The sequence below is a fragment of the Pseudorca crassidens genome, chromosome 15 (genome assembly GCF_039906515.1).
Source record: "Pseudorca crassidens isolate mPseCra1 chromosome 15, mPseCra1.hap1, whole genome shotgun sequence".
In the NCBI taxonomy this organism is placed as follows: Eukaryota; Metazoa; Chordata; class Mammalia; order Artiodactyla; family Delphinidae; genus Pseudorca; species Pseudorca crassidens.
This window is the reverse complement of record NC_090310.1, coordinates 9,362,795-9,389,834: the sequence shown is the minus strand read 5'-3', so window position 1 is coordinate 9,389,834 and position 27,040 is coordinate 9,362,795. Positions and strand designations below refer to the sequence as shown.

General features: G+C 57.1%; 1 protein-coding gene across 1 annotated transcript; it reads right to left on the bottom strand.

The window, feature by feature from the left end:
- Positions 1-19,099: 19,099 nt before the first annotated feature.
- On the bottom strand, positions 19,100-21,647 carry TMEM270 (transmembrane protein 270). The gene is made up of 3 exons (XM_067705104.1): positions 21,516-21,647; positions 19,539-19,958; positions 19,100-19,396 (listed from the first exon to the last, which is right to left on the bottom strand). The coding sequence occupies exons 1-3, from the start codon at positions 21,645-21,647 to the stop codon at positions 19,100-19,102; spliced, it is 849 nt and encodes a 282-aa protein (XP_067561205.1).
- Between the last annotated feature and the right edge of the window lie 5,393 nt (positions 21,648-27,040).

The window sequence follows — 27,040 nt, the reverse complement described above, 5'->3', positions numbered from 1 at the left end:
TCAGGGGGCCTGAATCATTGGCGCCGGGGCCAGCACCGCCCCCCCGCCCCCCGGGGAGGTAGAGCATAGCAGAGGTATGAGGCAGCCCGGCTAGGCAAGAGGCCCCTGGCTGGGCTGGACACGGTGACTGTTTTATAGAATTAGTGAGTGAGACCCGCCGCAGGAGGAGGTGGAGATGTCATCGTCCTGGATTCCAACAGGCTGCCTCTCCACCCCCGCCCCTTCTGATTCACAAAATTCATTCCAATAGCGAAGAGAGAGAGGAGCCTTTCGGCGGGGCCAGGGGCGTCATAAACGCAGCAATATTAATAGCTCCAGCCAGGCTGCCGGGGGGCTGGGGGGCCTGCCAGAGGCGCTGACTTACTTAGTCTCCTCATTAATGATGTGGAAAGAAGAGCGTTTACCCGAGCCTGGGGCGGGTGTTGACCTACATCAGAGCAGGGATTGCCCAAGCTGAGGACAGACCACAGGGTCCCTCCAGGGATCTGCACCCCCAGAGAGGATTCCCTCTTCTACTGCCAGGACGCCCAGGCCCCACGCCCCAGCCAGGTGTGAGCTACGTACACCAGGAGTGTCCCGTAGCTAGGGGAGGATGAATCAATCTCCTTCCTGACCTGGGGGCTCAGGAATGACTCGTGTGTGTGCGTGTGCGTGTGGGTGCACACGCACACGCGCACACACGCACATTTGCACATTTCTGACAACAGGATTAGCCGCACCATACCTCTCTCAAGCCAGGTGGGCCCAAGTCGGGGTACGGAGCATCCAGCCACCCAGAGGCAAGTGCTGTCCAGGAGAGGATGGACTCTTTCCTGAACTAAACCCCTGACCTCCCTAGCCCTTCCCCCCAACCACTTCCTGCAATGAATCAAGTCTAGGGATACTAAAAACTAGGAGCTCAAAAAAAGACTCCATGCACGTGCAAACGCACGCGCGCGCACGCACACACACACACACACACACATACACGTGTCTTTTCACTCTGTGCACAGACTGTCCCTCTAAGGAGACCAGAAATCCGAGCAGTTAGCCCACTCTGCCCCTCCCAAGTCCCTTAGGTCCTGAGAACATCGTTTCAAACAGACCCCCAGTATCAGAGGTTCACGGGCAAAGGACTTTGTGAATAAGAACAGATGGAAAGGGTTTGTAGGGAGCCTGTTCAAGGCGTGCCCGGGGCCCACGGCAGACGGCCTGGGAGAACTGCCCCCCCACACCTTCCAGGAAGCCCCCCAGCTCCCAGCTGCATGGTTGCTGGCTGCCAGTGCTGGGACAGACACAGACGGAGTGGAACTGGCAGCAGCTGGGGCTGGGAGCCTGCCGCGTCCCAAGCTGCAATGAGGGAGAAACCTGTCCAGCAATGAGATCAAGGAGATGGCACCAGTGTCCCCCCAGAGAGCCTGGCTCCGCGTCCCAGGACATTCCAAACTCTGCGAACAAAACATGGGGTGGGAGGCCAGCCAGGCTGGGTCAGTGCCAGGTGGCTCCCCCATTCCCTCCCATGGGGGGGCGGGGGGGGTGTTGCGCTGCCCAGCAGTGGGACCAGCTGGGAACAGAGCATGCACTGCCGGGAATGCTGCCCGTACAAGTCGCCTGGGGACGCAGCGCCCAGTCACCTGCCACGTTCCCTCGGCAGGGTGCCACGTGGGGATCATCCGCCCAGGCTCTCTGAGCCGGGCCCTGGGAGGAGCGCTGTGGGCCGCGGAGCCGGCACATCCACCTGCACGGTGCTGTTCAACTCAGCAAACACCTTCAAAGCCACGGTCGCGCTTAATTACCCTTGAAGGAAGCCAAGCCTGGCAGGTTTCCCCGTTTCTTCGGAAATGAAGGCCCGGAGTGGAATTTGCTTGAGACCACACAGTTATTGAGAGGTCGATGCAGACTCTCACCCAGGACTGCTGCCTCCCGCTCCGAGGTCTTCCCGTTACACTTTGTCCTGACGGCAGGAAGCCACCAAGACCCTGGGCTCTGCGCGCCTGACCAACCCCTAGTTCCAAAGCAGAGCCTCAGAATTCAGCAAGTTCAAGGCCTTCGTTCTATAAAAAAGGTAAATTGGGGTTTAAAAAGAAAAGACGAGGACTTGCCCATGGTCAGAGGGCAACAGAGGTGAAGGTGAGATTCTGATGAGGATGCTCACGGGTACCACGCCAGGCAGCTGTTGCCAAGGTATCTGGTCAGCAGCCTGTGTCCATGCCTTGGAAGGTTGGGGAGTTGGGGGAAAGCCTCCTGGAAGAGGTGTTTTCCCCAACAGTCCAGTCTTCTGTGAAGCCCATTCAGGGGAGCACAGGTAGAGACAACAATAGATCGACAAAAGGAAAATTGCAAAGATGAATCAGAGGGTGAGCTATAATGCCCGTGTGACCTTAGGATGGTCACTTCCCCTCTCTAGGCCTCAGTGTCTCACAAATACAAGGGGGCAAAGGATACTGGCTCCTGCCGGATCATACAGTGACTCAGCAGCACAGACACTCATGGCACAGTGCTCTGAGGACAAGCCCAGGGCTCCCAGACACCGACCACACTTAGGGGCCCTCAAGTTCTAGTGGGGCACCTGGGTAGGCAGGGGTGCAGGTTACCCCTGCCTTAGCTGAGACGTGAGGCCTGAGGAGGGACCAGGTAAAGCCTCAGAGATAGGAACAGTCCTGGCAGGAGCCAGAGAAGTGATGAATGGACAGGGAAGAGAAAGTATGGGTGTGGGTAGCTGACGTCAGCAGGTTGGACCATATTCCATAAATGACAGGAAAGCAAGGGGATTAAGTAAGGCAAGGTCATGGTCAGGTTGACCATGGTGTGGGGGACCCTGGCCCACAGGAGTCATCGTACAGCCTGGCAGTGGCCATGAGGCTGCAGCAGAAATCGAGACGGCTTGGAGCAAGAATCAGAGACTGAGGATTTTTCCTCTCCACACACATCCTGGACTGTGGGCCCCTTGATGTCAAGGGAGGGGCTCTAATGCCCAGGGCAGGCATCAGGAAGCAGGACTGGCCTGATGACCGTGTGCTCACCCTGAAAGAGCCTGGCCATCACAGCCCGCTGCCTGGAGGGGACACCCCTGGGCTGGACCAGGTCATGCTGACCGAGGGCACAATGGCCATCTGGCTCCCTGGGCTCCTCCCAGCAGCCCCTGCTCGTGGCACAGAATGGTTCCCAGAAATCCGTGGTTCAAATGTCCACATGGAAGCAGGGCAAAGCATGAGCAAAGGCAGATTCGAGGAGGAATTTATCCATCCTGAGCCAGCAAAGGCTCACTGGGCACCTTCTGCGTCCAGGCTCAGGGCTGGGGTGGCGGGGGTCTCAGCGTGGAGGGGCACCCAGAGGTCCATGAACCAGGTAGCCCCCAGGGGGACTGGGCAATGGGCCTCAGCATGGGAAGGGCCGAGAAGGTCAGGGCCTTAGCCGTGGAGAGGAGCTGGGAGGAAGAAGGGGCAGGAGGGTTGGGGACAGGAGCTGCTAGGGACAGCGGAGAGCGTGGGATGCTGGGGTCTGCCAGGGAGCTGGAACAGGGGAGAGGGGTCGGGGGGACCTCAGAGAGGGGAAGGGGCTCACCAGTCCAGCCCAGCTCTGGTCTAGGACCAGAACCCTGGAGCCCATCTTCTCCCAAGCTACGCATCTTGCCAGGTTTCGGTGGAGACACAGAGCAGGGTTATGGGCCATTTTCACCTTTTAAAAACCACAGACATCCACGCTGGGCACCGGAGTCAAATTTCTGGGAGAGACAGGGGCCCTGTGGACGCTTCGCCTGACGTCAGTTTGGGCTTCTCTTTGTGTCTGCGGCTTTGACAGGAGGAGGCCAGATTAGGGGGCCGAGCTAAGAGAACAAGAGAAGGATCAGAGGCCAAGGGCAGCCTCGGGCTTCTGACCTGCCCTCCTGCGTGCAGGGGGCTTTTTGGGGTGTTCTGGGGCCCTGCTGATGAGCAGGTGTCAGGGCCTCTGGAGTCCAGTGCCAGGATTGGGACCTCTTACTGACCTAACATTTAAGCCACGTTTGTCATGTGGGAGGCTCCACGCCACAGAAGGAGGCCCTCTGCTTACGGAGGTGGCACCGTCAGCCACTAAGGGACAATAGATGCCTCCTTGGCTACAGACCTTCCCCCAGCGGGCTCCCAGGAAGGTCTGTCCTGCCTGCCCCTCCTCCCTCCCCTGCCCAGGGCAGCCCCTCCCTCCAGGCCAGAGCTCTAGAAGTGGCCCCCACCCGCCGTCCCCCCTCCAATCCTCTTGCAGACCCACGTTTCTGCGGGTCAGCCCAGCTCGCCAGCACTGAGCTTCTGAGACAGGGAAACGGCCCAGAGAGGGCTGAGGGACTCTGTGGTACCCGCTGTGTCCCTGGGCCCAGCCCAGGTATCAGGACACATTTTGCTGAAGAAAGAGCTGAAGTGGACACTCTCTCCAGCCGTCAAGCCCAGCCCCAGGCCTCATTCTGCCTCTGGCCCTGTTATAAGGCTTCAGGAGTCAGGGAGCAGCTTGAGGGGCTGGGGGGGGGCGGTGTCACTGGGGGCAGGAAGACAGTGGGGAGAGCACAGGGACCACCTTTAACACATACGTGCCTCAGTCAGCTCCACACGGGGTCCAGTCCACACTCTGAGGACCTAGTCTGTGTTGGGGTCCAAGCCTTGACCCCAAACCCAGAGTGCCCAACACCCCCCCTAGGCGAAGCCCCAGCATGACCCCAGACTGAGCCTGACACCAAATTGAACCCCAACTCCACTCTCAGACTGAACTCTAACCTGAAATGTAGGCTGACACCTGAGCCCAGCCCAGGCTGAACTCTGACGTTAATCCCAATCCCAAATGAAACCTTGATCCTGACCCCAACCCCAAATTGAACCTTGAACCTGACCCCAAGGCAGAGACCTGGCCCAGCATAAACGGCTCAGGAAAGACTCCAGGGGGACCAGGACATAAGCCCCTAACCTCTCTGCTGCCAGCCTGGACAGCAGGTCCCTCTGAATGTCGGGGCCGTGCAGGTATGGGGAAGAGAGAGGCAGTACAGGACTCCCAGGAATGGTGGCCTGACCCAGGGGGAGGTCCTGTTCCAGAAGGGACCATTCCTCTATGGCGTTGAGCCTTCCTCCAAGGCGGACAGATCATGCCTGGCGCCAACTGGACCAGGGCCACCCTCTACAGAGGGCGCTGTGCATGGGGCCCGCAATGTCTGCTGCTCACCTAACAGCAGGAAACACAAGGTTGGGGAGGAAGCGGTCCAAGTTCCCAGGGCTGGCTGGGTACTAGGGAACCCCTTCCTCCTCCTGCGTGCCCTCTGGTCTCTGAATGAGGGTCCAGGGCCCCAGGGGGGCCGGCCTGAGCCCCCGTCCGCATCGCCGCAGCCCCTGGCCTCTCTTCTAGCCTCACTGTGAGAACGTGTGCTTGCAGCCGCTGGGAAGAGATCAGCACGAAGGAATGTGCTGTCCAGGGTCCAGCGGACAGCATGGGCCTGCCAGAGAGAGAGTGAGCGAGGAGAGGTCGGGGAGATGGGAGCCGGGAAGGAAAACAGAGATGTGCCCGGCAGCAGGCCAGGCAGCACTGGCCTAGCCATTGTTCCCAGACCTACGGGTCAGGTGCATTGGGCCAGAGGCCAAATCCCAGCCTCCGCTCTGCGTGGCCCCAGACTTCCTAGGCCTGCCTGCCTCCCTCCTGCCCCAGACCTTGACCTCCAGGGCTGGCCCAGCCAAGGAAACAGGCAGACTTGTCCTCTGTGTCCCCAACCAGCCTTCTGGGTCTCTGTCTGTCTTTCGGTTCATCTCCCCTCTCCCTGCTCAGGTCCAGGCCCTTCCACAGCCTCACTCCATCCAGATCTGTCTTGTGGAAGCTTCTGGTTTCAATGGCCTGGTAAGATAGTCCATAAGTGGGCTTTTATTATTTGATAATAGCTTTGACCTCTCCCTGCTTTGCGGTCCCCAGACGCGTAGCATCAACATCACCTGGAAGCTTGTTAGAAATGCAAATGATCGGCCCCACCACAGACCTACTAAATCAATGGTCTGTGTTTTAATAAGCTCTGCAGGGCCCTATGCTGCCCATTCAAGTTTGAGCACCACTGACTTAGAGTGTGATCTTGCTTGAGTCTACAAATGCTGATAGAAATAATAAGTAACTGAATGAATGAACAAGTGAGTGAATGAGTTTCAAGAGGCCTGGTCTTATCCCCAGGCTTGAGTTGAATGGTTCCTTCTTGCCTGGCTGGCGTCCAAGAAAGCTGCAGACCGGAAGAGTTCTGGGCTTTGCAGCTGGACTCCCTCTGAGGTGGCGTGGACTCTCACACAACATCACCTGCAAAAAGCCCATCCAGCGGGCCTGGGGCCCAGGCAGATGCAAAGAGGAGCCAGAGTTGATGGGAGGAAGGGGGTCCAGCAGGTCAGTGGGATTTAGTGTCAGGAATCTGGGACCTGGGAACCAAGCAGGAGGGCCGAGTGGGGGACATCCAGTAGCAGGCAAGAAGGTCCCCAGCACACAGCTGGGGTTCAGGACTCTTATGCTGGGGAAGAATTGGTGAGAGAGGCCCTGGAAGCAAAGTTGAGCCTCCGTTATTAGAACCAGGACATAAGATTGGGCATTGAACTTGGCTCCTTCAGAAATGTCCTAGCTGAGGTCAGGCCTGGCCCCAGAGTTTGGGGCAGAACTGAGCCTGCCAGTGGGGTCCGGGGACTCCAGCTGTCAGGAGGGGACAGGGAGCTACATGGTAAGAACCCAGCATGTCCTGAGTCCTGGTAACTCACCCCCAAATCTGGTCTTGGAATCAGATCTCTCCCGAAGCTGGGATCACCCTTTCCAGAACTTCACGCCAACTTGATGAGTGAAATCCAACTTCCCAACTGCCTGGGTCTTGCCCAGTCTTGGTCACAGATGACAGAATCATGACTCATACTTTCAAAATAAATTAGAGAGACGAACAAGGTCTGTCCTTACCTCCTTGTTCTGTCCACCTGCCAGCTCTTCTCCATTCAGTGCCAAGGAAAAGAAGGCAAATTCTGTGGCCAGATCTCCACACTTGCTTGACACCAGGGAACCTCCACTGGCCAACTTCCTCCGATGTCGAAAGGATAATTTCCCACTCGACATGATAAAAGAAGCATCTTTACCCACAGCCACCATCTCTGCTGGGTGACTTGACATTTCAAGTCCAAGAACTCCTGAGGTGTCCTCAAAACCTGCATGGCCCAAAGTATGTCCCACTTTTCCCAGGAAAGATTTCAGGAGGAAAAATGGCACCAGTATCAAATAAGTATGGGAAACACTGCACACCGGGTCTCCTTCTTAGTAGAGCAAAGTAGACACTTAAAGGCTCTGAGAAGTCCCGCAAGAGAGAAGCCTGTCTGACTTTGTCAGATCCAGTGTTTCCCCAGCTTATTGGGTCCAGAATCTTTTTTTCTCTCCCAAAACAACATTCCATGAAGCATCACTTGGGAAACACACTCAAAATGCAAAGTGGCATTGCCCACTGCCATCTTGACACAGAGGAGCGTCTTTCTGGAATTCCAGGGAGGAAAAGCAGAAGTCAGGGGAGCATCTTGTTAAAAGGCCCCAAGACAGAGAGAGCAGGGACCTTGGAGATCCACAGGGGCGGGTGGTCTGGGCATCGGGACCTTACAGCAGCGGAGGGCTCTGGGCTCTCCCGTCCCAGCTACTTGCTGAGCCACAGCTTCCCCATCTGTAACTCAGGCATTTTTTGAGACCTAAATAACATACTGCTTGGACGTCCCTCTCTCAACCTCCTGGAGGCCCCATCTTCACAGCCACCTACCCTGGAAAAGGTGTCAAAGAGCAGAAGCCTCAGAGGAGGGGCAAGTTTAGCCGAGAGGGGAGGTCGGCTCTCTGCTGCATCAGAAGAGAAAACCATGGCTGGTCTGGAAAACCCAGGCTGCAAGGAAATGACAGCATCTCCAGGCATCCCCTGGGGCAGGTACAGCCTCATCCTTTGGCTGGACTTGAATCAAAGATCAATCCACCTGCCTCCCCAGCCCTGCCCAGCTGAGCCCCTATTCTGTCTGCTCCTCGTTCCTCTGTATCCCCCTGGGCCTGACATGACCTCCCAAGCCCCACATGTGTGCTTTGAGCCTCCTGTCTTCTTAGGGATGGAGGGGAGAAAAATCCTGTTGCCGCTCCCTCCCTCCTGCCTAGACTTTTGGCTGCCTTCTGAAACCAGACAATGCAGGGAAATGTTTGCACCCAAACAACTCCGCTGCTTCGGGAACTGCCTGGCCCTGCCCAGGAAAGCAAAATCCTGCAGCTCCACCCTGCTGCCCCCCCCACCGCCCCCCGCTCCGGGGACCAGAAACCAAAGCTAACGGGGCGGCCCAGCAGAGAGGTCACGAGAGCAAAGGGGGTCACAGGCATCCCCGATGTGGTGAGAGGAGGGTTCAGGGGTCATCTGTCTCTAGGGACTGGAGCTTTCCTTCCTGCCCAGATCAGAAAGGGAGCTTTGTCCCTGACTGCAGAACATACAAAAGCCAGATTGTCAATATTTATCTGGGGAGCCGCCGCTCTGGATAAATCTGGCGCGTAGATAATGCAAATAGCACTCTGAGGTCACTTGAGAAATGTATTAATTCATTCAACAAGCATTTGCCGCACTTGGGTTCTAGGCCGAACCCCCTGCCAGGCATTGAGGATCCAGGGTGGGTCACCCCCACCCTGCCTCCCACGGTCTAGGGGGAGAGAGAGGCACCCAACATGGGATAAGACGGCAGTCGGGGGCCTGCTCTGTCCCAGTTGAAGCCCTCCTGAGAAAAGCCATTCTGGTGTCGGCTAAAATAAGGGCTTGAGGGATCGGTGCCCACGCAGGTGGGGCGGGCTGGGGGAGCCCAGCACCGAACGCGCCCTCGGCCGTGGCCACCCGGCTCAGGAAGCCACAGGAGGGTAAGTGCAGTTTGTAAAAGCAGTGGTCTCCGTCCCCGCATCTGATAAAGACTAAATGCCCCGGCAGAAGCACTTCCCATCCAGTCTGATTCTCCCTTCACCAACCCCAGCACAGCCCTGAGGTGCAGAATACCAGGTACAAACCGACAAACGTGAAAAGCAACAAGGACATAAAGCAGATGGAAATTGCCTGTGTCGTTGGCGCGGACACATCCGCGTGTCACGCTGCCACGTGGTGACCTCCAGGCGTTCCTGCGCACACGCTTCGGGGCTCATCAGGTTCCTGTTTCCAGCGCTGGCTGGGGGTGTGGGGAGGATGTCAGTGACCCCAGGCTCCCAACCTGACCTCAGCGGGGCTTGCACGGCAGCCTGCCTTTGAGGAAGCCTGGGCTGGATGGAAGGAGGTGGGAAGATGCAGGGGCCAGCTGCCCGCTGGGGGCGGCTCAGGTCAAGACAGCCAGCCTGCCTGTCACGGCCCCTTACGCCCACCTCCCCCTTGTGCCAGAGACTGTGTGTTTTTGTCTTTCTTGGGAAGGGGGAGGGGTGCGGCTCAGAGCCTTGAGTGATGAGTTAAGTGACAATGAATTTGCACCACATGGAGCCCGGGCTTAAGGGGTAAGTGCTTTGGTGAAACACAGCTGGGATTTCATCAGCCCCCATCCCCCAGACAGTACAAAGATAGTCTGGGCCAGGCCGGCTCTGACCCACAGGGCTGGCCCGATTTCACTGCCCCCTGTCCTGGAGAGAGGCTTGGAGTGGCCTCTTTCCCTGAATCTGGGTTTCATAATCTTTCCTTGTTATTTTGGTCGTCTGTTTGTTGACTGGCCTGGTTTGTCTGGGAGGATTCACTCCCTGACAAGCTCCCTGCTGCTTGGCCCTGAAGAGGGGCTGAGGGGGAGGAAGGGAGACCTCCACCCCCAACCCCCACCCTCTCACTGTTGGTGACAAGGCCCACCAGGCTGGAGACTGGAAAGACTGCCATGGTCACAGCTCGGGGACTGGTCAGGGAGCCCTGTGGCCTTAGAAGTGTGTGTGTGTGTGTGTGTGTGTGTGTGTGTGTGTGTGTGTGTGTGTGTGTGTGTGTGTGTGTGTGTCAGGGGGCCTGCACACAAGGGCGAGAGGTGAGCTTCACCCCAGCAAGAGCTGGAAGGCCACGTCAACATCTCAAGTCCAACCTCATTCCTCAGAGGGGAAAACTGAGGCCAGAAGCAGGAAGTAAGTGATCCAAGGCACCAGAACCTGTTAACGGCACAACCAGAGTTCACCCCAAGCACCTAGCACCAAGGAGGCCTCCAACAGTGTTGGTGGATTGAGAGCATGGTCAAAGCCCTTCATCCCAATTCTCAACTCAGAGGGAGGAAACAGAGGGGAAGCTGGGCCCCTGGGCAGATGGAGAAGGAGGGCAGGCCCCCACCACCCTGAGCGCCTGTTCACCGTACTCTCCTTCCCCCCCACCCCATATGAATGGTGACAGCTGCCCCTGAGGGCCCCTCCCAGGGCTAGGAAGGAGCAGGGCCCAGAGGACTGCAGCTCCTAGAGGGAGAGAGATGCATCTGAGGTGAGGCCAGGGGCTGCTGGCATGGGAGCAAGACAGGGACGCCCACAGGTGAGGGGCTGGAGACAGAGCCCTCAGCCACGGTGTCCCTCAGGCCAACCAACCTGCCAGTCCAGAGTCACATATGGAAACCTGGGCTCAGCCCGGACGCCTAGACCAGGGCTGGACCCTGCCATCCTGGGGGTCAAGGTGATGGCCCTGAGTGAGCGAGGCTGCAGGGTCACAGCATTCAAAGGCCACTCTGAGGACCAGTCTCCTATCCTGAGCACTCAGGTCACTGACCAGAGCACCGAGGCTAAGAGAGACCTGGTCCTGGGCACCAGGATGGATACAGAGCAGGTGGTCCAGGCACTGGGACCTCGGCAAGCAGCCACAGAAGGGCCCTGGGTTCAGAGTGACCTGTACTCCCCCCCAGGTTAATACCATAATGGATGTCAAAGGACAGCACCCCAGGGTTTGGGGAAGGGACGAGGGGCCAGGAGGGGCCACTGGAAGCCCACCTGGTGAGCCTGTGGGGAGAGCTGGGCCAGCTGGGAGGTCAGGCGAGGGCCTTCTGTGCAGCCCAAGTCAGGGGCCCTGAGCCCACCTGCCCTTCTCCCAACATTCTCAGCCTGCCCGGGGGCAGAGGAGATGCTGTCAAGGTTGAACCAGCAGCTTTCTCCTCTTGCCAGACTCAGCAGTGTAGAGGCAAGTGAATCTGCGTCTTTCCAGGGTCTCCTCCACTTGCTCAGGCTAGGGGTCCCCCAGAGAAAGCCGAGACCCCTAAGACCACAGGATGGGACCCACGTAGGTCCTTGTTGCCTTGGTCTCCCCATTCAGGGTTGGGCCAGGGCACCTCAAACGCACACAGGAAGCATGGTCTGGGCACCCTGAGCCCTGCCACTGCCCCCTGCCCCATGGACTCAGGGACCCAGCCTGTCCAGAACCCCCTGGCAGCCTGGCTTCCCTCCCCGCTCACTTCCAGAGGGTTTCCGCTCCCTTTCTCTCCCATTGTTTTCCTCCTCGGCCCCCGGCCAGCCCAGCTAGGGTACAGGGGGCATCGGTCTGGGGCTCTGGGAAACCTGGCCTGGGTAGGTTTCTTCCCAGCCCTCGTGGCAGGGGCGGGAATTAGGGGCTCAGTGAGGGGTGGGGGTGTCAGACAGCCCTAGATGTGAATCACTTAGCTGTGTGGAGAAGTGATTTCCCTTCTCCGAGCCTCAGTCTCTTCATCTGTAAAATGGGGGTGATAATAACCCCTTCCGGACACAGTTGTGGGGATGAAGTGAGATATTCCATTATGGCCAAGTCCTCACAGTGGTGACTGGAACAAAGGAAGTACCCAGTGAGGATGGCTGCTTTGTTCGTGTCTAAGACGGGCAGGCGCTCTGGGTGAGAGACGTTATTAGAAGGTACCAGTGGGGACTTCCCTGGAGGTCCAGTGATTAGGACTCTGAGCTTTCACTGTCTGGCCCGGGTTCAATCCCTGGTCGGGGAACCAAGACCCGGCAACCTGCTCAGTGCGGCCAAAAGAAAACAAGAAGAAGAAGAAGGTACCAGTGGGACAAGGAAGGTCTGTCTGAGTTGTCCGCAGATGAGGCCCACGGCCCCAGAATGCCCTCTCTTCCTGCTGTCTGCCTAGTTCCTCTGGCAGGTCAGATGGCAGCAGAGGTGGACAGAGGGAAGCCCCCTACACATGTTCACATCCATGCAGAACGCCAGCCCCAGCCCTGGAAGCTCTGAGTGACCTTCCAGAAACTGCCCCCACCTCAGGAGCAGGTGTCCCCCCGGGACACTGGCCACAGAGCAGGTAGGCTCAGGGCTGACCCTAGCAGCCCCAGGTTCTTGCCTTCCAGGAGAGCCCGGGGAACCAGCTCCAACACTGGCAAAGCCTGCCTCTGACTTTGGAAGGCTTGACAAGGCAGGGGACCACCCTTGGATGCCCGACACCTCATCTGAAGGCCTGGGGGACAGGACAGGATGACCCCTGTAACTGAGCTGGTCTGCTTCCCCTCCTGGGCTGGGCATGGCAGCATCCCTTCTCAGGGCCTCAGAGCCCTCAGCGCCCCACGCCCCAACCCCATCCATCTCTACCTCTGCTCTCTGTCTTCCCCACCCACCCCACTTGCAGAGTGGCAGGGAGGAGCAGTGGTTAAGGACACAGACTTTGGAGGCAGACCACCCGGTTTGAACCCCAGGTCTGCCACCCAACGGCTGAGAGGACCTTAAGCCTCGGGCTCCCGTCTGTAAAATGGATTAATGACAACAACGGTACCCCATTCCAGGGAGGCTGGAAGGAGTTAATACAAGTAAAGGCCTCAGAACTGTATCTGGCCCCTGGTGAATACTCAGTAAATGTTTGCCCTCGTTATTTTTTATTTGTGTCTCCGTCTTGCATGTTTGTTGACTCAGATTTTCCATGAGTCCGGAGGTGCACGAGGAGGGATGAAGCTCTGTGGTCTAAACTGCGTGTTGCTCCCTGGGCCTCCAGGCTGGAGGCGACGGCAAATGAAGGATTCCTTTCAACTGGGGCCAGTGATGCTCCAATAAAACTTGACCACAGGATGCAGAACCGGCGGCTCTGTGCTCACATCCCAGGCCCCGGAGGCTGGGCCAGCACCAGAGCGGAGGCCATTCTGGGCGGGGAGGCAGCGAAGCCCTCAGCCCCGGGCCACAGGCTGGCAACGCTTCTCTGCATTCCCAGTGCCTCTCTCCTCTGCTTCCCCCCACCCCACCCTCCATGCCAAATATCTGGCCTCCACCCCATGGTAGTTTGTGCCTCCTGTCGTAGAAGGCAAGGAGTCTCAGAATTCTAGATGCTTGGAATTATAGGGTTGGAGTACAGTGATAGAAAGCTATCTAACGCAGCTTTGGGCTCTTTGTGAGAACAGCCTCTGCCATCTTCCTGACGGTAAGCAGCCCTGCCAGCTTGGATCCCCCTGTGACAGGGAGCTCACTACCACAATCACTTGAGAATCCCACATTCTTTCACTCCTTAGGGTCCCATGGCCCCAGTGGGGTCAGAAGGGTCATGTCCCCCATTGAGGAAGAGCCAGTCCAGGCCACCACTGGGCAGTGCCCATGGCGTGAGAGTTTCCTCCAACCCAGACCTGCCTTCTCCCCCCGGGAGACCCCATGCTGTGTCTCTGCCCCAGGAGCCCCTTGCCCCGAGGTGGTCTGTCCCACATACCAGCCCCAGTTCCCTCAGGCCACCTGCTTTTCCAGGCTCTCTTCTCTGAGTCTGGGGCCTCTGGAAACTTCTAACCCCATCCTGCCAAGCACATGTATTGGCAGAGAAGGGGGTAGAAAGGAAGTGACAGGTGGGCACATGTGAGGTGTGCTCCGTGACAGGGACCCAGTGAAGTCCCACTGTCAGCCCATGGGTGGTTCACCCTGCAGCACCCTAGGCACCCCAGGAGGGGGTGGGCAGGCAGGCAATCCTGGAGGCCCTACAGGCTCTTTCAAACAATGCCACGTGGCTGCCGGTTGAGTTGGTGCAGAGCGGCAGCTGTCACCACTCCCATCAGGGGACATGTGTCTACATTATGTCCAAACTCAGCTATTCCCAAGGCAGCCCCCAGGAGAAGCCCTGTGAGCTATGACATCAGAAGGGAAGAGGGAGCCCTCGACACACCGGAACCCCACCTCAGGGCAGGGCACTCCAGGCAGCACCAACTCCACTCCCTCTGGGCGTGGGGTGAGGCGGGATGGCCACAGGGCTCCGGCCTCCAGATGTGCAGCCAGCATTCCGCTGTGGAGACACAGCAGAGCAGCAGCCAGGGGCCAGATGCGCTGCGTTAACCTGGGAGCAGGCTCTTCGGGGCCCAAACGCTCCATGTTTAGCCGCTAGCCTGCTTTGGGCTCCAGATGTGGGCCTGGGGTGGGGACGGGACGCAGCTCCAGATGTGTGCGGTCACAGCAGGAGGGCCCTGGGGCTTTGAGGCCTGGGCCAAAGGGCCTCCCTCCTCACACCCTCTCCAGCACCCCGAACCCTAGCCCACAGGCCTCGGGGCCGAGAGGGATTCAGGATTCACTAGAACTTTGACCCAGGAGCCACAGCGCCCAGAGGCCCCTGCCTCATTTCATGAGCAGGGACAGGGCCCAGGGACCTGCCCAGGGTCATGCAAGTCAGGGACAGGCAGGACCCCAATGGGAACAAAGGGTCTGAAGTCCCTCAGACTACAGGCAGCTTGTTGGGGGGTGCAGCTTCCAGGGCTGGATGTCTGCCTCTCCCCACCCCTACCCAGACACTCCCAGCCACAGACTTAGGTGACCTAGGGCTTTGCTGGGGCAGCAGTGGGAGGGGACGCTGCCCTGCCCATTGAGGCAGCGTCCCTGGGGTGCGGGGACACAGTGCAGCCCCAGGAGAATCTCAGAGGATGAAACCTTGCTCTGGAGGCCCCGTCCCTCAGCCTCCTCCTCCAAACAGTGGTGCTCCCCTGGGGACTGGAGGGACAGGAGCCCAGCTAGGCAAGAGACCCCAGACCACTGCGCCCCTCTGCCCCTGACCCCAGGCTCTCAGCCACCAAGCTGGAAAGAGGTGCTTCTGGGGACTTCCCTAGCGGTCCAGTGGACAAGCCTCCCTGCTTCCCCTGCAGGGGGCACGGGTTCGATCCCTGGTCCGGGAACTAAGGATCCTGCATGCCACGTGGCAGCGCCCAAAAAAAAAAAAAAAGAGTGCTTCTGCTCACTGAGCACCACTGTATGCAAGCCGCGTGCAAACTCCTTACCTGCCACCCAGGTTCCCCACAGCTCCTGTGCGGGTGCGGTGTCCCCATCTCGGAGATGGGAGCTCCCGGAGGAGCCCGGGCTAGGCCAGGCAGGGCTGGAGGACCAGGGACCAGCCCGTGGCCCGGGCTTGGGGGTCTGCAGGCTGGGGGATCAACACAGTGTCTGAGGAAAGCCGTCCTAAGGGAGCCCCGAGGGGGTACCGTCCCTGGCCTGGCCCTCCTCTCCCCACATAGCACATCTGTCCTTATGATGGGACAGCCTAGAGGAGCCCAGAGGCCCCTGCGGCAGCCCCTCCTCAGTGTCCGGAGCCGCCCTCCCCCACGCCTTCCAGCAGACCCCAGCCGTGCGGCCGAGAGGGCAAGGCTGGAGGCCGAGGGCAGGCCTTCAGAAAGCCCCTCACCCTCTTCAAGCTTCAGTCCCCACGTCTGCACAGTGGCCCCAGCTCTGGACTCTTGAACCAGGAGGGCATGGCGGCCACAGTGGGCAGAGGTTGGAGGTCAGGCCCACCTGACCCCAGCAGCTGCTGGGAATCCCAGCCTAGAGGAGGCCTCTGGGCCCAACCGAGGAGAGGGGTGGGCAGGCCCAGCTGCCCCGAGGCGAGATGCACTAATAGGTTATGTCAGGCGAGAGCTCTGGAGAGGGGGCCGCGCCTCGCAGCTCTGGCAGCCCCACCTGGGGCCTGCGCCCAAGAGCTGGGGCCTGGAGAGCGATGTTGGCTTGACTCTGCGTGCAGCGTGAGAGCCCAGGAGGGGGCTGCTGGGCCCTGAGTGGAGAAGCCTCATTTAGCCATGGTTGCCCAGAAGGCAAGACACGGATGAGCCACACCCCCTGTCGGACCCCTGCTGGGTGGTAAACACAGACACACCCTCCGTGGGCTGCAGGGTCTGTCCAAGCTTGGTGGGGAACAGAGCCCTGGGATGACCCCCAAGCCTCAGGCGGGTCCTCTCACATCCCCTCACTTCCTCCTCTGCCCAGAGCCCCACGCCGGGACTCCAGGATCCCATCCCCTGACTTCTCATCCCATACTCTCGCTGTTCTGCCCAGGGTCTGCCCAGTACTCCCCCATCCTCCGAGATGCACCTTGACACCACTGGCCCTCCCGGGGTTCAGATGGGGTCAGGAGCTGGAGGACAGGGACAGACCTGAAATGAGCCCCGCTCTGAGGGCTGTGGGCTCAGGGGGTGACTAGGATCCCAAGGAAGTAGATGGGTGCTCAGTGCACGGGGCGGGGGGGGGGTCAATGAAAGGCCAGGGACCTAGGCCTGGGGCTGAGCAGGAGGGTCCCTCACAAGCACGGCTGGGCGTCCAGGGCCTGTGTGTCTTGGCTCAGTGGGACCCCTGGGCCGCCAGGTATGTAACAATTCCAGCCATTTCCTGCCCTATTAATGAGAAAGGGGCTGATATAAATACACGCTCAGCATAAATAAATACAGGCCAGGCCTGGGACTGCATAGCAGACAGATTGCGTGGAGCTGCTGGCCAGCCCTGCAGCCAGTCCCCCCACCCTGCCTGCACCTCCCGCCCACCGTCCCCCACTTGTTTTCCTCCATCAGGCCAGGGCCCCTCCACACTCTCAGGCCTGAGACAGATGGACTGATCGCCCGCCCTCTCGACCTCAGAACAAGGTCCCCGTGGCCCCTGGGAAGGCCGCATGCCCAAGAGAGGGAGCTGCGGTTCCCAGCGTCTCCCGCACCAGGCCTGGTACAGTTCGTGCAGAGGCCCAGCACAGCCCAGTGAGGCCCAAGGCTACAGTTGTACCTGTTCCCAGGTGGGGAAACTGAGGCTCGCGTGATTAAGGACTTGCCCAAGGTCACACAGACGAAGTGGTGGGTCCAGGATTCAAACCTGAGGCTGCCTGACCCCAAGAGGCCTCTGATCTTCCCACTGCCTGTGAGGAAAAGCCAAGGGCAGATTCACACCTTCCTCCCGTCTTCCCAAGCCCTGGCCCCCTGATGCCAGGGCCCCTGGAAGGCCCGGGAGGACTTATGTTCAGGGCCTGGAGCTGTAAGCTTCATACAGCCAGATCTCAGCTCACGTTAAGAGCCCAACGGAGCGGCGCAGGCCGGCCCCTCCTGTCCAGCTGGCGACCAACTAACTCCCAGCTGGGGCGTCCAGGATATTGGGGTCCCCTGAACGCTGGCTGTCTCATCAGGGATCACCAGGTCACCGACATTGCACAGACATGGAAACTGAGGCCCGGAGGGGAGGCCTAACGATATGTATAGTGTGACTGGATCCCTGTCAGTACAATCTATAGGCGCATTGAGTGCATGCACGCAGGTTTGCATCTATGTTGTGACTGGAGAGATAGTCCACACACAGCCGACCCTGTTTCTCAGAAGTTTAGAACCAGAGAAGAGGAAAGAGTTTTACCTTAACATCTCTGTACTTCGGGTAATTAAAACAACAACAACATTTTTTTAGTAGAAGGAAAAAATACCCCCCCTCCCCTTCACCCCCCATGACCCTCCACCCCCGTCCACTGCCAAGGGCTGTACGAGTCTCATCACTGGTTCCCAGCTCCATCCCGGATCTTGTCCTCTCTCCCAGGTGGCACAGGTACTTGCCACCTCCCTCCATTCTTGGCCTTTGAGGCCCCTCTCCACCTGCTCGCTGCCTCCCACCTCCCCCGCCCCCCACCCCACCCCCAGGCCACAGCGCTGTCAAGGACCATCTTGGTCCCTGGCAGCTCAAAGGCCATTCAGCTCCACAGGCCTGCTCTGGGGCCTCCTTCCCATCCCCCCCGTCCCCACCTTCAGCAGTGGGCCAATGTCACACACTTCTGCCCTCAGCTTTCCCTGCGTGCTGTGTGTGGGTTCTGGAATCCCAGTTGTGCTGACCCCTTCACCAGGACCTTGCAGGGCCTTCCCCAGCAGGTGCTCTGCCTGGTCGGCCAGCTGGGAGCCCTTCAGAGTCTCCCCACGGGGGCAGGCCAGGCCTGCCCCCTCGGACTCAGAAGAAGGGCCTGGAAGTTCACCCCACACCCACCCTGGGCCATCTGCAGGTTTACATGAGAGGCAGGGCAGGAATCGAGCCCTAACTTCCCTGGGAACCAGAATGGAGAAGGAGAAAGCAGGGCAGAGCTCTCTAGAATGTCTTCCCACACTCACACCGCCGTCAGGCTTGGGAATGAGTAAGCGGTGATCACTAACTCCCAAGAAACCGTCCCTCCCCTCCTCTCACAGAATCACTCACCTAAGAGCGCCGTCAGGGGGATCTGACCCACTGCAGCCTGAGCTTGCATTGGCTACGTCAGCACCCCTTCAGTGGCACCTGAGCAGCTAGGGCTGAGTGCTGAGATACCGGGTGTTTCCCCCTCCCTGGAGGAGCTGGATCTGCGGATGGATTTGTGGGTGAGTGGGTGGATGGGTGCGTAGGTGTGTGTGTGGGTGGACGGATGGACGGATGGTTGGATGGGTGGGTGGGAAAATGAGTGGCCAAGTATGTGAGTGGATGCATGGGCTAGTTTCAGACTGGCCCAGGAGTAACTACTCCTCAAAGGAATTTTCTAAATCTCTGAAATGTGAGGCCCTGGCACCCCCCAGAGGCCAGAGTCTCTAACTACCCATCATCCCTAAAGCCTTGAGCACCAAGTCTTTGAGAAGCAGGGACATGGACCTCGATGAAATTAGGGGTTCTAGGAAATGAAGAAACCTTGGGTCCAGTGCAGGCCCTTCCCCTGACTTACTCTGGGACCTTGGGAAGTTTCAACCTTCTGAGGCTCCGTTTTCTCATCTGGATACCTGTGCTGGTCAGTGGTTTAAACAAAATTATGTGTGGAAAGTGTCTGCAAGGGTAACCTGGCACATACCAGGTGCTCACCGGAGGTAACTTCCTTCCCAGAGGCAGCCCTAGGACACGCATGCACCCACACACACGCCCGAGCGCTCACGCACACACATACACACACACCCAGCCCAGTACGGAAGAGGGACAGAGAGTGAGACCCGAGGCCGGATCAGACGGGAGAGGCAGATGGGCACACGTTTATTCCACAGGAGCTCCAGGCTCTGGCAGAACTGGCCCAGCCTCGGGGGCCAGGGGCTCAGGGAGCGGGGACTCACACAAGAGCCCCAAGGCCTTCTGGGGCTCAGCCTTCTGGGCCTGGGCCAGCTGGGCTGTGTGCTCAAAGGCAGCCTGCAGCAGGTGGGAGGCGAGGCAGGTGGTCCAGGTGACAAAGTAGGCCAGGTGCCAGGAGGTGAGTGCCGCCATGCTCTCCACACCGCAGTGCAGACGCTTCAGCAGTGCCGGTGTCCCCAGCACTACGCGGTTCTCCAGCAGAGCCTGGGAGGGGCAGGTGGATGGGCAGGTGACGGCCAGGAGCTCACACGCTGTACTACCTGCTGCCAGCCTCCGCCCCCGCCCAGCCCAGGCCCAGTGCCCCAGGCCTGCCCTCCCCAGCCTGTCCCACACCCACCCCACCCACCTTCCTGGGCAGCCGGCCCAGGCTGCAGCAGTGGGCTTTCTGGCACAGTCTCCAGGTCGGCAGTAGCAGCAGCCCGGCAGCCAGCATCAGGCCGTGCAGATATGACAAGAGCAGGTCTGTCCAGGTGGCCACAGAGAGGCCCAGCTGCTCCCAGGCACCCAGCCGCTTCAGGGCCAGGCCCGAGGCCCAGGCACAGCCCAGCACGCCTGCCCACACCAGCCTGGGCGCCCAACGCACCAGCCACACAGGGACTTCTATCAGTGTCAGCCCAGCCTGTAGAACCCGGCCCACGGGGCAGGCTGAGATCTTGGCGGGTGGGTGGGACCCCTGGGCCTCCTGGGTCAGCCCTGACAGCCAGTGGTTAAAGAGGGTGGTCTTGAGGGGCAGGAAATTGCAGAGGTGGGCCCGGTTCTGGGCCAGCTGCAGGAGGAGGAGACAATCACCACCCGTTGCCACTCACCTGCGGCAGGAGCCCTCCCTGTCCCAAGTTTTATTGTGGGGGTGGGGATGCCAGGCCGCCCTGGGCCGTGCCCTCCCTCCTCAATCCCGACCCCCCCCAAGAACGATCTTTATTTGTCACTTGGAAGGACTCCATTCTCAGGAGGGAGCTTTAGAGGTGTTTCATATTATATTTGATTTTCTTTCCTTTGGGTTGTTTTTGTTTGTTTTGTGTTTTGCATTTTGTTTTTGTAGCACTAGGCGGCTTGCGGGATCTTAGTTCCCTGACCAGGGATCGAACCCAGGCTGATGGCAGTGAAAGCGCTGAGCCCTAACAACTGGACCACCGAGGAATTCCCTTTCCTTTGGGTTTAAATGGTTATTTACAAACCTCCAGACTGAAGGAGGTTGATCTATTATCATCATCATCATTATATAAGGAATGACGATTGCCCTCAGCCCTCTAATCCTGCAGGATTTGAACCCAGGGCATTTCCTTCTCCCGAGCACCTGGGATTCCTTCTTATCAGTTGCCTCTTGGTGTCATGAGGGCAGCTGGGGACAAAGGCTGTGCCATTAGGGGTAGACAGTTGTGAGGCACAGGGACAGTGACAGAATGAATGACTGACCTACTGTGAGGGCTAAGGAGGGGGAACACAAGAAGATGTCCAGATTCCTGTCCTGGGTGACAAGGTAGATGTGATGTCTCCCATCCACTGGGAGAAAGAGTGGGCCTGGATGGGGAAAGAGGCTGGAAATGAGACTCACTGGAGTCCTGGAGCTGAACAGCCCCTCATCAGAGCCCTAAAGCCTCCAACCCCAAAGCATCGCCAACCCACCAATCCGGACCCCACATGCTCTGGTCCAGAGGACCACCTGGGGCCCTAGGGTACAGTGGTGTGGAAGGCAGTCACCCGGGGTTGGCTGTGTGCCCCACTGTGGGCGGGATCAGCAGAGCCAAGGGGGTGGAGCAATGCTGAGAAAGGAAGGAGGTCCAGGGGTCCAGCTAGGAGGGGAATCAAGATGGAAACAGGAGCTGCACCTCCACCCCTCAGCTCGTGAGGTAGAAACCAGGAAGGAGAGAAACCTGTCATATCCCACATGATCCTATAAGATAGGCTACAGGAGAGGAAACAGAGGCTCAAAGAGGTGGAGCAATTTGCCCCAAGTCACACAGCTAAAGAGTAGAGCAGCTGAGATTCCAATCCAGCCATGTCTGTCTCTCTACTGCCCTGTGTAATCTCCCCTTTCTCTGCCACAGGAGACCCTTTTCTGATAACTCAGCCCACTGAGGAGTTGTGATTTGGAGACGTGACCCCAATGGTCAGCATTTGCTTGTTTGAAAAAGACAGATGGGACGGGCGAAACTTAACCCACAGGAGTGACCCTCTATAGAGAAAATTCGAGCACTGTGGCTTGTGGGTGGGGCTTCTGAGAACCGTCGGATTACTCCGGGAGGGAGGCAGCCACCTTGTTTCACCTGCGGAGTCCAGCAGCTCTGAGGTGGCCCTCACCCCCTGCCCCCCAAACCCCACTCACCAGTGCGGAGAGTCCCCAAAGGCTGGATCTGACCGGAGGGGCGGACTCCATGTCTGTCCCTCCTACCCCCCCTCCAGGTGGGAGAGGCAGGGTGACCTCACAGATACTGCAGGGTGGGGGCCAAGTTACCATGGGGACCCAGCTGCCGCAAAAGGCTCTCCTTTACCTGCCTCCCATCCCATTGCTGAACGGAAACTGGGGTATTTGTCTTCCACATCCTGTCGACTTCCTAATTGGAGACTGCTCCCAGGGACATCAACTCCACGAACCTCCCGTCCACCCAGCATGGGCGGCCAAGGCAGCGTATGGGCGCTGTGCCTTCCCACGTCCTTCCAAATCCCGAAGGAGCAAACGCCTGGGATACAGAAATCTTCACCCCCAGGGCCTCAGGTGACAAAATGTTTGGAGGCAGATGGAAGCCTCAGCCACCCAAATCTGAAATCTCCTACCTAACCCCCCCCATCCATCCTTCTTGCATTTTGCTAAAGGTTGGTCCCCAGTCACAGAAGCAGAGACGTGCGGCTGTGACCTTTATTCTACGATGTTAGTGATGTGTCAGTGGGTTCTGAGATTCAGTTAGAGGAGGGCAGGAGAGAGAAAATGTGCCCAGAGGATCCTGGAGAGAGGCATTCTCAGAGGGAAAAGGGGCACTTGTCTGAGTGAAACCCCTCAGGGCCACAGGCTGCCTGGAGCATCTCAGAGAGGTTTCTGGAGCCATGGATCAGGGTCAAAGGCTTAGAAATCTGGGAGAATCCAGAACCTTGATCACAGCGTTTCCTGCATTGTTTTCCTGTCTGGGTCCCAGCAGATGCCCCAAGATGCTGCAAGATGAGGCTCTCACACCTTTTAGAAATTTTTTAAAGACGCCCTCTGGTGGCAGGATCCTGTGAGTGCAGGGCACCGTGAGCAGAGGGCCCCTCTGCCCTGGCACACAGCGCGATTTCAGTCTCGCTACCCTCCTCGGCCAGGACCCTTGTGCAGTATACGACCCGCCCAGCTGTACATGGCAACCTGCCATAATGAGTCCCTGGAAGGTCAAAGACAACCTTTGCCCAGGGCAAGTCCTGTTCACCCATTTGTTTCCTCCCCACGGGGCAACAGCAGGGGCCCAGAGGGTAAAGCGTGCAAAGTCCCTCCACTCTGTCCTCTGCCCTTGCCCCTCCCCTACCCACCCTCTATGTCTCCAACGCTATGTCCCTGAGGGGTCGCTGAGGCTTCAGAAAGGCCACCTTGAGCTAAGTTTTGAAGGATGGGTAGGAGTTTTCCAGAGAAGAAAGTATGAACGATGGTCCGGGCAGAGGGGACAGGATGATTCCAACAATTCAGTATTACTAGAGCATAAAGTAGGAGGTGGGAGGAGCACGAGGTAGATGGTGAGGTCGGCAAGGACCACATGGGTCATAGAATATTCTATCAAATGATAGGAGCCATGGAAAAGCCAAGGCAGCAAGGCACTGGACATCAATGGGGGCTTTACAACAGTCCCTCCAGCTGCATGAGGAGGCTAGACTAGGGCAGAGAAGGGCTCTTGGGGGGAAAGGGGGAGATCTTATAGGAACCCACAACAACAAGCTCTCCAGGCAAGAGATGATGGCAGCCAGGACGGGGGCTGAAGTGGCCAGATGCCAGAAACATGTGGAAGGTGGAACTGACAGAGTTAGAAGCTGTCAAGAATGGTGAAAGGTCCAAGATGGTACCCTACTTGCAAGCTACCAGTTGGCCTGCTGGGGTTTCTTGGATGCTGGTAGAAGGCACAAGACTCATGGGTCAGAGAGGATGGACAATGTATTACAGCACTAGCAGTAACCTGGAGTATAACTATTTTGCTTTGGCTCTTTGAGTCCCAAATCCCACAGGGTGACATGAAAAGGGGCAGATGGTACCTGTACACTGAGTGGGTGAATCACAGAAGAGAAACCCTGAGCTTAGGGAACCCCAATCTCTTCTGATGGGCAATAAGCAAGCCTGCCCTTTGCTCCTGAGAGAGACATTATTTTTATCATGCTGGACCATGCCTGTGCTTTGAGAAGAAGTTACGTATTCCAAGCCATGCTGGAAAAGATCGCTCAGAACAAAAAGCAACCGATTCCTCTGCAGAAACACAGGAGATCTGTGGGGAATTGTTTCCCAGCAGAAGTTTGAGGAAAGAAAGGTAAAGCGAGGCAGGGGTCAGGGGGTCCTCCTCAGAAGGCTTGGGCAAAGGGTAGATGGAGGTACTGCCCACTAAGGTGGGGGTTGGAGGAGGAGCGGGTTTTGGGAAGAGCCTGATTGCTGGGAGTCAGATGATGGGGGCTGAAACTAGCCTTTGCAATTTGTTTTCCATCCTGTCTCTCCTCCCCTCTTTGGCTTGCCCCCAACCATGACCCCTGTTAAAAAGAAACAACAGGCCCCAAATGGAGTCACTTGTGCTAAGCCCCGCCAGGTCTTAATATTTAACCTAATTGCAATTTCAGCCCCCAGGAGTGGAATTTTAAGCCAATCCATCTGGAATTTCCTGGTCAGCACTAATGAGGTAATCTGCCTAAGACCCCTTGCCTTCCTCTAGGGGAAGGTGACCTGGCTCGAAATAATCCACCTTCTTAATTTCCTTTTCCCGCCCTCCTTCTGCCTATGAAAGCCTTCCGTTTTGTATACCTCCTCAGAGCACTTTTCTACTTGCTAGATGGGATGCTGACTGTTCAGGAATTATTGAATAAAGCCAATTAGATCTTCAAATGTACTCAGTTGAATTTTGGCTTTTAACAGATTTGGTGGCAGTGGTGGGATCCAAAGTGAACTTCTGATGGCTTTTGGGGACAATGAGAAAGACAAGTGTGGTACCCGGACACCCCTTTTTGAGTTCACTGTCTTTCTCAGCATTTCTGAAGCCAGGGGAAGTTCCTCATGACTGTGAGCTCTGCTCTCTTTGCGTCAAGCTCCTGGTCTAATTGGCTTTCCAGTTAGTTCCCCATTTGTTTGGAATCTTTCCCCAAATTCCACATTGGGAGCTGCCACGGCTACAGTAGTTCCCCCATCTGTCTGGAATCAGGCTGCCGTCTTCATTTGCTGAGGTCTGCTGGTTCAATGCTTTCCCCCAGTCCAAAGTTCCCCAGGAATTGTTGGTAGTTACCAGCTGGAGTTGGACTGGGTCCAACTTGAGCTGGACTGGGTCCAGTAAAGACTATTGCTAACAGGAATCTCAGAAGCCAAAAAGTTGCAAAACTTGGTGGGTGCTCTGCAAACACTGGAGACATCCAAATCAAATTGGCTAGGAAGAGAAGGAGCTAGCATCAAAGTAGACTGTTTCCACTCAGGACACTGGATCAAGATCTTACACTTTAACTAAACATGAAACTCTCTCTTCTCCCCCTCCTTTACCCTGCCGTTGGCCTGGAAAGATAACGTCGTCACCCATATCTCCCAGGCCATTGCTAGGGGCTGTAAGCTCTGGAATTTAGAACAATTTTTTATTTCAGGCTAGAAGATTCTCACCCCATATGCACTAAAAACCTGAATGACCCCTGGCTTAGGAGTAAATCCAATGGGAGTATGATCGGAAACCTCTCCTTAACTCTTGAAACATTGCCGATTCCGTTGCTAAGACACTAGCTACCCAGCAAAGATCCTTAGACTCTCTGGCCAAAGTTGTTCTTTACAACAGGATTATCTTTTAGCTGAGCTGTTCTGTGGCCAACACCACCTGCTGTACCTAGAATGAACACTTCTGGGGAAGCTGAAACTCAATTACATAAGATCACTGAGCAAACGACTTGGCTTAAAAAGGTGACTCCTTCAATGGAGTCTTTCTTTGATTAATTTGATTTTGATTGGTTTGGGTCTTGGAGACCCATGGCTCCCAAGTGCACTCTTAACATTGGGAATTATCCCGCTTATAGTTATAATAATATCCCTGGTGCATTTCATTCTCTCTAAAGCTTTAAATGCATATTTACAGCTGCTAATCACCAAGCAAATCTCCCTAAGACTGGACCTCAAAAAAGGAACAAAGAGAATGATTGACTAAAAAATTGTGAGTCTGGAGTTGTGCAACCTGTCAATACTACACAGATTCAGCAACAAAGCAGCATCACCAAAAACTGAGAACTACACAGCAGTAGGTGAGTGGTACTGATGCTTAAAATTTTGATCACATCTCTCAGTTAGGTTGAGAGTTTGATCAAAGTGGGGGGGGGAGTTGTTAGAAAGAAACTACAGGCCCAAAATGGAGTCACTTGTGCTAAGCCCCACCAAGACTTAATGCCTAACCTAATTGCAATTTCAGCCTCTCTCAGGAGCGGTGTTTTAAACCAATTAGTCTGGAATTACCTGGTCAACACCAGTGAGGTAATCTGCCTAAGACCCTCTGCCTTCCCCTAAAGGAAGATGACCCTGCCTAAATTAATCCACTGTCTTTACTTTCTTGCCCCACCCTCCTTCTGCCTGTAAAAGCCTTCCATTTTGTACAGCTCCTCAGAGCACCTATCTACTTGCTAGGTGGGATGCTACCCTACTCACGAATTTTTGAATAAGGCCAATTAGATCTTCAATTTTCTTAGTTGACTTTTGGTTTTTTAACACTTGGCATCACCATACCCAGAATTCCACTGTCACTAAGGCTGAGTTGATCATCCTTTACATCATCTTGACCAAACTCCCTGGACCATGTGGTCCAGGCAGGAGCTGGAGACCTCATTCTGCCCCACTGCCCCCAGGGCTGCACCTCAAGGTACCTCTCAAGCTCCTTTAGGATGCCAGGCCCGGGCCTCAGTCTCAGCTCCAATCAACTGTCCCCCACCCTCACCAGGTCCCTCATCTTGGTCCCCAAGCTAGATTATAGCAAGGCTTCTCTAAGGCTCTCAGACCACAGGAGGGAGGAACACAGAGGGCTGGAAATCTAGTAACAGAGGTCAGAGATCGCCCCTGGAGTGTAAAACCAACACAGGACCTCCTCCTAACCTAGCTCAGGGAAGGGCAGTCCCAGCCATGCCGTCCCACGGGCCAGAAACCCCAGAGTCAGAGTCACCCCATCACCTTCCCTCCTAATCTTCATATCAAGCCACCTCTGAAGGCCGGGACCATGAATCTTGTTCACTACTGTGCCCTATGTCTAGAACAGCGCCGGGTGCATAGCAGGAACTCCATAAATATTTGTTGAATTAATAAATGAATGAATGAGTAATGGCCTCGGAGATCCCCACCTGCCAGGCTGGAATGAAAGCAGCAGGAGCTGCTGCAGAAGGAGCCCCCCCGCTTGGATCCTTCAGTAGGGATCCCTCCACTCCTTTCTCTTTCCTACTCATCACTTAGGTTCAAGGCTATCCATGTACTATTGTGCTATGTGGTGTCGGGTAATACCTCCACTCCCTAATGGGATGGACCTGGTGGGATAACCGAATTATCAGTGGCCGCTGCCTTGCCTAACGCCAGGGGACGCCATTCCCCAGTCCCTGCCCGTCTCCGCGGCGATTTTCCTCCCCGGCCCAGGACCGAGGCCGAGAGAGGCAGGAAGCCCGCCTTCGACTTCTCGCAGTCCCAGGAGCTCTCAG